Source organism: Zootoca vivipara, chromosome 6, assembly GCF_965207765.1.
Source record: "Zootoca vivipara chromosome 6, rZooViv2.hap1.1, whole genome shotgun sequence".
NCBI classification, from domain to species: domain Eukaryota; kingdom Metazoa; phylum Chordata; class Lepidosauria; order Squamata; family Lacertidae; genus Zootoca; species Zootoca vivipara.
This window is the reverse complement of record NC_142589.1, coordinates 19,884,842-19,897,605: the sequence shown is the minus strand read 5'-3', so window position 1 is coordinate 19,897,605 and position 12,764 is coordinate 19,884,842. Positions and strand designations below refer to the sequence as shown.

Here is a 12,764-nt window from a genome sequence, read left to right as displayed (position 1 = left end):
GTCATTGATGTCTTAAGGATGTAAAATCAGTATTTTAAATTGTAAAACAGAAAATTTATATTATTATTATTATTATTGTGTGTGTGTGTGTGTGTGTGTGTGTGTGTGTGTGTGTAGTAGCAATGGCTGCTAGTCAATGTGGCTCTGTTGCACCTCTACTATCAGAGACATGAATACCAGTTTCTGGGAGTCGCAGGCGGGAAGAGTTTCTCTTGAACTCAGGTCCTGCTTGCAGACTTCCCATAATGGGTGTCTGGTTGACCACTATGAGACAGGATCCTGAAGCAGATGGTCCTTTGACTTGGCCCAGCAGAGCTCTTCCTATGGTCTCAGAAGATACCCTTAAGGCTGCTCTGCAGATCCCATGACATTTGGAGTACACATTGATTTTCTAGGTTCGCTCATTTCCCCACCACCTTCCCCATAGGCAGAGTCCCCCTCTGTCTCCTGTTCCTTCCTGCCTGCCCTTTTCCCTCACTGCTTTCCTTCTTCCCACCCATCTCTCTATGTAACCAGCTGCCACCTGCCGCGTCCTCCTGCCTCGGGAGCTGACAGGCTCATCTCCCAAAGTGCGGGGGGACGGGTGTGGGTGGGAGGGCCCAGCTAAGCCATCTGCAGCATGGTCCATTTGTCCTCCTGCTCGCTCTTCTGAGAGACAGGAGAACATCTGCTAATAAGCCGGTGGGATGGCTGAAATGATAGGCAGGCCTGTCTGTCAAAGAGATGATAGCAAAGCGAGAACCACTCTGCTGGGTACCAGCTCAGAGTTCAGGGGGGCGGGGGCTGCACCATGCATATGAAAGGACTTTGGGGATACAAAGGCTGCATTCAGAGCAGCTCAGCACAGGAGTAAAGAAAAACAAGACAGGCTCATTCCACCCACCCACCCCCTACCCCACAATTGCCAGGTTCACAGCCTGCAACCATCACACACCCTTCTTGCAAATTCCACTGTTCAACCATATTTACTAATTGGCTTCCCTTTGGTTTTATCTAAGGCAGGGATGGGCTCCTGGGACTCTCTGTCTGGGTCTTGGGACTCTCGCCAGACCACACCCCTCTCTGGCCCTCCTTTTCACCCTGCCTGTGTGTTTTTGCCTGGCAGGAATGGGTCCTTGAGCCGGATCTACAAATTTCGCCATAGGAGGCAAATGTCTGCACTGCCACCCTCACACTCAGTGATTGTGAACTCCAAGCGTCAATGCTCTATCGTTGATTTACTTGAATATTAATAATCTGCACTTCCCTAAAATATATTGCTACAAAAGTTGGGTGCCACCCCGCACTTTCTGCCAACAAAATCCCAGGGGGTTCCAGGCACACATTCAGGGTCTGTGGACTTTTGGAGAATTAAGACACAATGGAGACTGTCGGAGCTTGAAGAAACATGGTTTATTCTATGAGCTTAAAGCTGAAATAAAGTGATTTGGATTTGGATTTGGTTTATTCACCTACCATTTACACCTTCAGTCTGCATGGAAAGAGTCTGGCTTTTACAGCATGGTCATTTCAAGAAGGGCAGTGCAGCCCTGGAGTCCAAGGGATCGCTCCCTGTTAGCTCTGCAGCTACCTTTCTGAGATGGATCCCTCTCCTTCTTCTTCCCAGCAACCTTTGCTAAAGACTCCCTTTTCCTGTCAACCTTCCAACCCCCCCCAACCCCCCCACTCGTCTCTGTTCACACCTCAGGCCAAGTGGGGAGGACATTTCTATTGCATTGCCAATAGCTCTCAATGCCTCTCTATTGTTTCTTGGCCAGGTCGTTTTGCATAGGTTAGTTTGGGAATTCCTCTGCGGCTTGTATTTTCATCCATATCCCAATTAATCAAAATCCTACCATTTATTAATTTATAGGGTTTAGGGGGTCCTTCTCCCCCCCAATCTATGACAATATCAAGATGGCTTACAAAATAGCAGGGTCTTTGTTCGCCTTCTGCCACCCACCAGTCTGCTCTCCTTCCAAGCAGCAACAGCAAAAGCTGCAACCATAGTAATCCCCCATCATCAAGCCCAGCCTTTTGTTAGCCATGGCTAAAGGAACAGGGTCTTTAGCAATGTGGACTCCTTCCTAGGGAACAGCAAGGACAGGGCACTGCTGGAAGCCGACCAGCTTCTACAGCTGATGCATGGTTGCCAATTTGCGTAAAATATGGGGGGGTGTATGTAAGCTCCACCCTGCATATTCCATCACAACACACACACACAATCACAATTTGAATGACAATGCCCATTAACTTGGGGGGCAGCTCCCTCAAATATTTCATGGGGGGGAGATGAAGGGACCTCAGCCCCTAGGAGTTGGCTCCTATGAGCTGATGTCTGGGGCTTGCAGAGCACCAAACCCCATGCTAGGCATCACCACTGCATGGAGAGGTGTAGATCAGGGGGGCTTGGCTTGGCCACACTGTGTGCCAAATCAGGCCTCTGGACCAGAGGTTTCCCCATCCCTGCTTTAACCTAGGCCCTTTCCCTTCCAGGACTGCTTGTCTGCTGCAGAAGCTGGCGCTTGATGGATGGACTCCAGCCTCTCTTTGATTGTCAGTTCATTATACAGAGAGAAAACCCTGGGAGAGTTGAGGGGGTGGGAGGCGCCGAGGAAGGTAGCCCGGTTGTTCTAAGCTGACAGCACCCAGGCCTCTGTGACAGGCCCTTGCCTCTGGGGACGTGCCTTGCGGTGACCTGCAAGGGACAAGAGAGACTCTGAAGCAGGAGCTGAGGTCTCCCCTCTGTGCTCTTTCCAAAGGCGATGGCTCCTGGGGGACGGCAAGGGCGGCCCCAAGGTTCAGTCTCTTTACCTCTGATTGGCATGGGGGTCACAGCCTGCTTAGCATAAGTGACACAGCCATGGCTGGGAGCCTTTGGAAGGTCTCAAGCAACGATCCCTGTGAAATGCTAAACTCTCCAGCGAACCAGGCTTGCGAGACTTATGGTATTGGAGCAGTTGCAGGGCTACGAGGAAATTCTTTTGTATCTAGATACAAAAAGACAGCATCTTTTCCCCAATATCAGAGTACAGGGCAGAGCACATGGCATTTGCAGTTCTGTCCTCTCCCTGCACCTTAGCTTTTGCCACCTGAGGCAGCTGCCTCACTCTGTCTCTTCCTAGGGCTGGCTCAACCAACTAAGCACACCCTCTTCCCCAAACCACACCAGCCTTGCTTTAGGGATCATTTTTTTAGGGATCATTAGGAAAAGGCATTGAAAGCAAAAGTGTCATTCTCAAAATATCAGTCTATGGTGTGTTTGGAACACTGTGTATGAGTAACTCACGTCTTAATTAAGGGTTAGGTTCCGGGGGTCTATGTATATATGCAAAAATGCGTAAAGCCAAGAACCCCAGGAAGTGGGCTCTGGGATAAGCCAGGTAAGCCCGCAATTGCAGCTTTGTGCGGGGGCAGGGGAATAAATGAATGGAAAGTGGGTTTCCTTCACTTTCCATTGATTTATTTATTTTCATCTAGCCACAATCTTACAATCACACGAGTAAAATAATTGCAAGTGACCTGTACAAAATCTTGTCATGTCACCTCAGAAAGGAGCTGGGAAAGGTTCAAAATAAGTCAACCAAAATTATCAAGGGGTTGGAGTGACCTCCCCCTCCAAGGAAAGGTTTTGGGGATATTTTAATTTAGAGAAAAGACTAGGAAGAGGTGACAACATGACAGAAATTTCTAAAGTTGCCTTGTGACCGACTGGCAGTCTCGGTGGCACAGGGAGCCAGTCTGGTCCGTGGGGTTCTTGGTTCTGCCACCTGCCTGACTCTAAAAAATGCATAGTCACAGCAAGACTGCTTTCAGAAATTCCCAGCAAACACAGGAGGAATGACCAACTTCCTTTACAGTCTCAGTCCAGCAACAGGCACTATCCTATTTCTCCTCTTTTGCTGCCTTGGAAACTCCTTTCTTAGGTAAACAGAAAAGCTATAAAGAAGTCCTTAGCTGTGCAAACATCTTTAAGAAATAAGATGCCTAGCTGTGAGAAGGAATGGAGAATTAATTTGGAGTCACATTAGGATGCTACCATGAAGGTAAAGGTTTAATTTCTTTCTCTGCCCCCCAAAATTGAATTTCTCTGATATTTATAGAAAGATGATTAGGACTACAAAGTGGGGTTTACATCATCCTGTCCCAATGGCAGGGAATGAAATATTACCCAGGGTGACAGCAGTGTGGGATCTCGTCCTGACAATTAAAACGGCGGAACGAGGAATTTCCAATTCCAGTTGATTTGGGTTATCAATCTTGCAGCGCCGATTCTTTTCTCTACTGAAAGAGCAATCTAAACATCAGGAACAACTCTCTGACCATCAGAGCTGCTCAACAGAGGAACGGTCTCCCTCGGAAGGTGGTAGACTCTCCTTCCATGGATGCTGTAGCTGACATTCCCGCATTGCAGGGGGTTGGACTAGATCATAGCTGCCAAGTACCCCGTTTTGCCCGTATTTTCTTACCATTTCCCGCTGGTCTCCCGAATGGATTTATCTCCCATAAATCCCCCAGAATGCTGCTCTGCCCATTTCCAAAATGGCCACAGTGCCAGAAGTCGCTTCTACGCATGTCCAGAAGTCGCGTAGAAGCGACTTCCGGTGCTGCGCCACTGCTGGTCCTGGATTTTTCAATCCGGAACTTGGCAGCTATGGACTAGATGACCCATGAGGTCCCTTCCAACTCTACAACTCTGTGATTCCAAGTCCAGGCTAAGAGTGCTTTAACTGTGACTGGGAAATATGAGGACATCGTGCCAATGATTCACCAGGGATGTTCACATGCCACATTCAACGAGTGTGCTAATGCGTGTGCCTGTGTACACAAGTGACAAACCTGTGCACTCGCACTGTTGTTCAAATGTAGCATTCAACAAACCTGGAATCTCTGGTCTTCACAAATTTGCTGCCAGACAAAGGAAAGGGTTTAAAGTGACACCGATTTAGGTTGCATTAATACAAAACTGTGTTCTGTTTCTCTGATGCTTCCCTAAATGCTAATTTCCGCATTATATTTGAGTTTCCACACAATGTAAAAGCCACTTCCAGAAATGTAGCAGAATATAGCACATGTTTAGCACTTGTTCATGTGTTACTTGCTTCCGGGTGGGGTGGGGGTGGGGAATGCTTTGCAAATAACACAGAAACAAGCGCTAAATTTGCGCAGTATTTCCAGACGTGGCTTTGACGTTGGGTGAAAGCTCAGGTGTAATTTGGAGGTTGGGGAAACCTTGGGGAAACAGGTTCAACTGCTGTGTGAATGCAGCGATAATATGCCATTGGAGCAATCCCCTTTTACTGGCAACGAGGCAAGGCATGCTAGGTCTATTGTGCTTCCTAAAAAAGCAAGCCCGCTACCAAGGTTTACATTTGATAGAAAGAATTGTGCAGTGTTGCTCTTTTCATTTCTTTCTGCACAGGGTCTTAACTTTAGAACAAAAACACTAACTTCTCAAACTATCAGAATTACAGCAATTAAAAAAAACCTGTAAATAAATAATTCTTACTGTCTAAGGGGTGTTCACATGTTCAATTCAATGCATGCACCATCTGTGCACCCGTGAAATAGCTAAGCTGTACCAAGTATATTACTTCACACAGTACATGCAGAGAGAGAACTTGTACCTGTGTTTAGTGTAATCCCAGGTCTTTGGGGGGTCCAAGGTGCTGGTTTTGATCTTTAAGTCCCTTCAATGCTCAGGGAAAGGGACTTGGAAGACTCCCTGACTCTCTCTCTCCCCCCCCCCACTTATATCTCCCCAGACCATCATATTTTCTCTGAAGGGTCTTAACTGAAAAGGAAGAACTGGAGTTCTATTTTAGGGGAAATTGCTAGCAAAGAATATATATATATATATATATACAACAATAGAATTGCAGAGTTGAAAGGTGTGCCCAGTGGTCATCTAGCCCCACCCCTGCCTGCCTGACCTGACATTCACTTTCCTGCCTGATGCCTACCCCCTGGATCACCCCTCCACTCAACAGCTGTTGAAGGGGCAATCCTGAGAGGGAGGCACCTCCAGTCTTGGTCTGGAGGAGGAGGAGTCCTTCCCCAGTCCTCTCCTTTCTATATCATAATTATGATTTTAAAACCTAATTAAACATCAGCAGGGCCAATGAGGGCTGTGGCTTGCAGAGAGGAAGTGTGGCCTAGGGAGAGTCTTGAGGGCCGGACAGAGAACCCTGGAGGGCCACATTCAGCCTCTAGCCAGGAAGTTCCCTCTTTGCTTCACCTGGTTCACAGCCTGCGTGACTTCCGAACTTGCAATGGATCCAGGGCACGTGAAGATGGGCATCTGTCTAGCTTAGCCGTGTCCTTCCCTGCGTGACTTTGCCAGAGGTAACCTTGCGCAAGGTATTGTCAATCCTGCTGTTCACATCCCCCCCCCCGCCGCCGCCTCTAAACAAAGCCGCCTTTTCATATTTGCCAAGTCAAAGCTCTGCTCCTCTAAATAGCACTCCCCCCCCTGAAAGAAACTGAAAGCAAACAAAGCTTCCTATGAGGGCCCCAGTCAAGTCGCCTGTTGTACACATGTAGCCTCAGGGCAGTGTGTACTGCTGCCTTCTGCACAGCTGCTGGCTCCTTATCGTCGTTTATACAGTTGCGAGCTGCAGCCGTCTTCCCAGAGCCCACGGACACTCGGGGAAAACGCCTCCGTCTTCCTCCCAGTGCTCGCCGGCGATGGATTAAGGAGATAGCTCTGTTTCTGTTGACTTTGCTTTTGTTTTCTTTGCTGAGGAAATTTCCTGCCAAAGGAAAGGCAGGGCTACAGAAAAAAACGGCCGGCTGATGGAGCCCAGAAGTGGCCAGAGCCCCCCAGGGATGGCCCTGGAGCAGAGCCAAATGCACACAGCTGGAAGGGAGGCCGCTCGGCACGGCGCCAAATAATCAAGGCATGTGAGGCTGGCGCTCAGGGCAATCTCTACTCGGAGCAAATCGGGTATCTCCATTGTTATTGACTCCTGCACTGTACGTGGGCCCAGAAGGACCTCCAGCTTCTAATTACATCTCAAGAAGTCCCGAGAAAGGTAGACAGCAGTGGAACCGGAAACAATGTAATAATCCCTGACTCCAGGATGCGTGCTGTAAAGCTGTTAGAGGTCTAAGCGGGCCATTTCCCTCTTCTGTTTGGTTTCCTATTTTTCTCCCCTTAACCAACATCTCGGCACCCCCCAGGTTATGGAATCAGCACCAGATTTTTGGGTGGTGTAGGCTAAGGGGGCATAAAATTGAGGAAACCCATAATCTATTTGTGGGTGCCAAATTTTGGCCTTGCACAGGGCACTGTATTACTAGGGTTGCCATTTCCTGGACATATCCATAATATTGCAGTCGGCAGCAGTGTCCGGGCAGAAATAGGTCAAATCTAGACCTATGGCAGCCCATGTCGGCAGTGCTGAAGAACAGCAATTATTTTTGCCATTTTTCCAAAAAAGCTTAACTTTTCTGTCCAGATTTTCACTTATTGAAATATGGCAACCCTAGCATTATGAAAGATTACTGAATTCTGCCCCGATGGAAGCTCACAGGTCATTGTCAGGCAATATTGTGATTTCATTTTTTTAGCTGCAATTCGAGGTGGGGTGGGGGGGTGGGACCCTGTACCTGTTCTTTGAAGTGGACCTGATCAAAAAGAGCAGCAATAAAACATTTTCTCCCAGTGCCTCTTCCCTCCGTCCCTCCCAACAGCAGAACCCACATCCAGACTTACCCAGACAAGAATCCCTCTGCTCCTCATAGCCGGCACTGCAGACGCATTTCCCGATGGGCACCAGCCACTCCCCGTCCGCACTGCAGTACATTTTCGGGGTGTCCCTTTCCTCAGAGTGCCCCACGCACTCGCCCCGCACCTCCACAAGGGACGAGGAGTCTGCTCCTGTCACTGCCTCAGAGAAGGACGCCAAGTTCCTCACCATAGCCGGGCACTTCTTGTAGTAAACTCGGACCGAGACGATGGCAATGCAGGCTCCAATGTCCTGGAAGGCCAGGTAGAAGCCTCTTTTGCTCAGGGGCCCCACGCCACGCACTTCCGTGTTGAGCTTGAGTCGCCGGACGCCGAGGTCCACATTGGTGAAGCTCTCGTCAGCTGCAATGGTGTCAATCTTCACAAACTGGCTCTCGCGGGGGGTGCTGCCCAGATCGCGGTCCGACTGGAGGTAGTAGAGGTTGAAGGTCTCCTTGCATGTGCCCAGGACTCCTGGCATGCTGTTGCAGTCCCGCAGGGTGAAGCGGATCTCTGCGTACACCCGGTGAGCCCCATGGCGCTGCACCCAGCTAGTCCGCAGCCAGTTGTTCTGGTTGGGAGACATGACGTTGCAGACTTGGTAGGTGTGGATGGGGTTGAAGAATTCATCCATTTCGTTGATGGAGTCCCACTTGGAAGGAAAGAGCAGGAGAGAAGGAGTTAGAGGCACCAGGTCCAGCAAATTTTGTACTTCAAACCTACGTCCCAAGGTAAGGGATGTCACAGCAGATAGAAGCCAGGTGGAACTGACACCTTGACCTTTGTCAACAGACAAGTGTAGGAGTGAGCTGTAGGGCTGCAGTCATAAAGACACTGACTTCTGTCTCACTGAACTCGGTCAGGCTAGGAGAAGAAAGTGGTTCAATTCACATTTTAATGCCAGCTTACCAAGTTTGTGCTTCCAAAGGCGAATATGCAAACTGAAACACATTTCTCTGAATTTTGCAATGCAGTTCTCCGGCCAAGCAATAAAAGTTAAAATGCACATATTCGTGAAATGCGCACACAAAATAAAGTATAGAAATGCATTCCATTTGGGGAAAGTTGCTCGTGAAACTGCATATACCAGAAATAAGTATGTATAAAAATGTACATATTAGCAGAAATGAGCACACACACAAAAACAAGTACGGATTTTCATATTGCCATTTTGGGGGTAGGGAAATGTATGTGGGAATGGGGCAATCTAAATTAAAATTGGGAAAATGAGAAACTGGAAGAAACCAAAATATGCAGATTCATCCATCCCTAAACAGGACTTATTTTGAGCAAACATTCGCAGGATTGTTAGTTGGATGAGTTCAGAGGTTACAGAACTAGATCTGGACAAGGGACCAGACCGGGAAGTGGCCAACCCGACACAGGCCACTGTGGCAGGCAGGCAGGCTATGTACCTGTCACTCATCTGATGCTATATGGTGTTAGGTCATTGATAGTTCAAGCCCAGGTGTGCACTCTAAGTGTGCTCTTGATCCTTCCTTTGCAAACAAAATTTGGCATGTTTTAAAGTTGGAGACTTTTTCTTTTACTGTGCAAGGCAGCAGAAAAAAAAGGCATCCCATTCAAAAAGTTCAGGGTTTTGCCTGCTGAATGCTCCCATATGACTTGAATTTTCTCATATGACATCAGGCCCAGGAAAGATGGCCGAGGTTTGCCCCAAACAGCCTTGCAAGCCGACCTTCAAGACCATATTAGGCCCATGAGGTGGAAGTTTCCCAACAGCTGATTATTTAAAGCAGGCATCCCCAAACTGTGGCCCTCCAGATGTTTTGGCCTACAACTCCCATGATCCCTAGCTAACAGGACCAGTGGCCAGGGATGATGGGAATTGTGGTCTAAAACATCTGGAGGGCCAAAGTTTGGGGATGCCTGATTTAAAGCACTTTCCATATTTGAAAGAGGTTCCTCTGATTAACTGGGATGCAAACTGTGCAAGAAAAGGGACAGGCTGTGGGAGCTCCTATTACAACCTAACATGCACTGCCTTGTTCCTATCTCTGTTTCTTTTTTCATAAAGCGAAATGACTCTCTGCTCTTCCCATGTCATTGAGATAAGGTCTCCTAGCAAGATGAAAATGAGGACATCATAATTAATGCGGCAGGCAAGCGGGTTTGATTACATCTGTATTCAGGAACTTGTTAACAGTTTAAATTAAAATCAACACAAGATTTTAAACACACACACATACATACACACCAGATTATAAAGGGATAAAGATGCAAATAATAGATATGAGTGTGGCTTAAGCTTGCCCACATGGGCAAAGGAAGAAGAAAGCACAGATGTTTGCAGGGAGAAATTGTTTGGCACAGGGGGAATTTTTTTCCCCTCCTCCTACGCTACTAGAATTTGAGGTTATTCAATGAAGCTGAACACTGGAAGATTCGGGACAGACAAAAAGAAGTAACTCTTCTTCACACAGTGCATATTTAAACTGTGGAACTCTCTCCCACAAGAGACAGTGGTGGCCACCAACTTGGAAGGCATTAAAAGAGGAATAAATAAATTCATGGTGGAGAGGACTATCAATAGCTAACAGCCACAATGGTTATATTCTACCTCCACTGTCGGAAGCAGGATGCTTCTAAACACCAGAGTCTGGGAGTTGCTAGTGTGGAGTGTGCGTTTGCACCCTGGTGCTGCTTCTAGGCTTCCCATTGGGGCATCTTGTTGGCCCAACTCACTTCCAGATATGGGATTCAACAGCCTCCTGTGCACAGCTCTAATGATAACAGTATATATTGTTTGCCAGTATGAAGGATGGAGAGAGATGAGTGGGGCATGTGCCTCTGTATAGAAACCCCTTACTTTTGTGCAGTTGGAATGTAGCCTACTGTGCAAAGGTAGGAGTCACCTGTAGCTCCACCCTCTTTCCCCTCTGGCTCCACTCACCACTAGCATGTGGCCCCCAGAAGGTTGCCTATGAGGGAATATGGCCCACAGGCTGGAAAAGAAGAAGAATAGAGGCTGCGGAGCACTCAGTTCCCCACTGAGCCTTCTAAAGCTGTAGCCTAAGTCAGTCCATCAAAAAAGATGTTGTCTACTTCCTTCCCAGGTGGTGGTATTCTCAGAAATGTTGGGAAATAAGAAACTTCGCAGTGTGGAAATTTGGCTCAACCCAACAGGAATCAAAGAAGTGTAGAATTGGAAGAGACCACAAAGATAATCTAGTTCACCCTCCCGCAATGTGGGAATTTTTCACCCAACATGGGGTTCGGACCCATGATTAAGAGTCCCATGCTCTACCAACTGACCTATCGCTCATCCCCCTCCTTAGGTTTTCCAGGTGACTTACCCCATGGGAAGGGTAGGTGAGCCAGCCCCAGTCGCCAATAATGGTGGAAGTGTCCAACAAGTTCACTGAAAGATATAAGAAGAAAACTTTCATTAGACAGACAGAGAATGTGAGGCACGCACAGTTGTCCAACAAATGCTTGGGCCTTCTTGAGAACCCATTCATCAAAAGTCAGAGTCTGAAGAACCTGGGAGCCCTCATATGAATGGATGCTCTAATGTAGGGGTGGGGAACCTTTGGCCCAGGAGCCAAATTCAGCCCTTTAGGCCTTTCCATCTGGCCTTTGGGGTTCTTCCCAGGCCACACCCTGTTTTCAGACACACACCCTCTCCCCAGGCCACACCCCTCACTGGCCCAACTCTGTACCCTCCTTGAGTGTTTTCGCCTGGCTAGAATCTGTCCTTTATAAGACCTTCTGTTTGCCTGGATGGAGGATAGTGTGAGAAACTAACCAACTATACCATGGTAAAATTGTGCAATGTGCATCAAAATGTATGAATTGTTGTTGTTTAGTTGTTTAGTCGTGTCCGACTCTTCGTGACCCCATGGACCATAGCACGCCAGGCACTCCTGTCTTGCACTGCCTCCCGCAGTTTGGTCAAACTCATGTTCATAGCTTCGAGAACACTGTCCAACCATCTCGTCCTCTGTCGTCCCCTTCTCCTAGTGCCCTCAATGTTTCCCAACATCATGGGAAATGTATGGATTAGTAAAAAATAATTATACAAACATGTGTTCCATTAGGGGAAACTGCTTTGCAAAAGTGTGCAAAAATACCTTCAAACTCTCAGGAGAAATTCTCATTAAAACGCTCAGTTTTCATGAGGACGTTTAAAAGAAAATTCACAAACTGATGAGGAGATGTAGAAAAGCGAACTTAAGAGTGGAAAGATGAGGAATGGAGAGAAACAGAAACTGACAGATTGGACCATCACTAAGCTTGAGTGAAGGCAAGGTTGGGAGCCTCTGCCCTGGGAAGTGTGATGGCGGAAGCAGTAACATTTGTTCAACAGCTAGTTTTCGAGTCTGACATTGCACACATACAAACACACCTCTAAAACCCAGTGGTGTTACCCAGAGCTTTTTCCAGCCAGAGCTCACGGGAACTGCGTCCCAGCACCTCTCAGGTTGGCACCATTGCCATTATAAGAGAACAAGGGAGGTATTCATGGTGAGTTCCAGCACCCCTTTTTCTAGAAAGGGGTGTTTGCCACAACTACAAAATAGAGCTTGCTTTTTCAATAATGGACCAGCCTCCATCATACACCTGAGTTTTGATTTTGATTAACTGCTCTGAGAGTATTTTGGTTGAAGAGCGGGGTACAGATCCACCAAATAAAATAATAAATCCATCTGGACACCTGGAAGAAATACCAGGTCCAGCATTTCTCCCCATGAATCTGTGCACTGTTCTTTCTTTCTTTCTTTCTTTCTTTCTTTCTTTCTTTCTTTCTTTCTTTCTTTCTTTCTTTCTTTCTTTCTTTCTTTCTTTCAAGGGCAGAGCCACTCCATCCAAAACAATGTGCTCCCACTTCCCCCTTGCAATCTTTACTTTCCAGAGAGGCTCAGCCAAGTCCTTCTCTGTTTGTTTCACACTTCCTGCGGGAATTAATCCAGGTTTGAAGTCTGCACGCTAAAGCCAAAGTAATTATGCCCCGTGGTGCACAGCTACGACACGCACACACGCAAACCCATACCAATACCTCTCTGCTCACACCAAAAGAAGCGAGCGAGCAGGA

General features: G+C 47.6%; 1 protein-coding gene across 2 annotated transcripts in view; it reads right to left on the bottom strand.

Moving 5' to 3' along the window:
* Window positions 1-11,082, bottom strand: part of EPHA8 (EPH receptor A8) — a 40,658-nt gene extending 29,576 nt beyond the window's left edge. Inside the window, exons 1-2 of one of the 2 annotated variants that reach the window (XM_088671289.1) lie at window positions 11,026-11,082; window positions 7,697-8,360 (exon numbers count right to left, since the gene is read on the bottom strand). In XM_088671289.1, the coding sequence (XP_088527415.1) occupies window positions 7,697-8,342 (646 nt within the window). In that variant the 5' untranslated portion in view covers window positions 8,343-8,360; window positions 11,026-11,082. Of the gene's footprint in view, window positions 1-7,696; window positions 8,361-11,025 lie in introns of those variants that run through there. The other variant, XM_088671288.1, reaches the window with a different exon arrangement.
* Window positions 11,083-12,764: the final 1,682 nt, after the last annotated feature.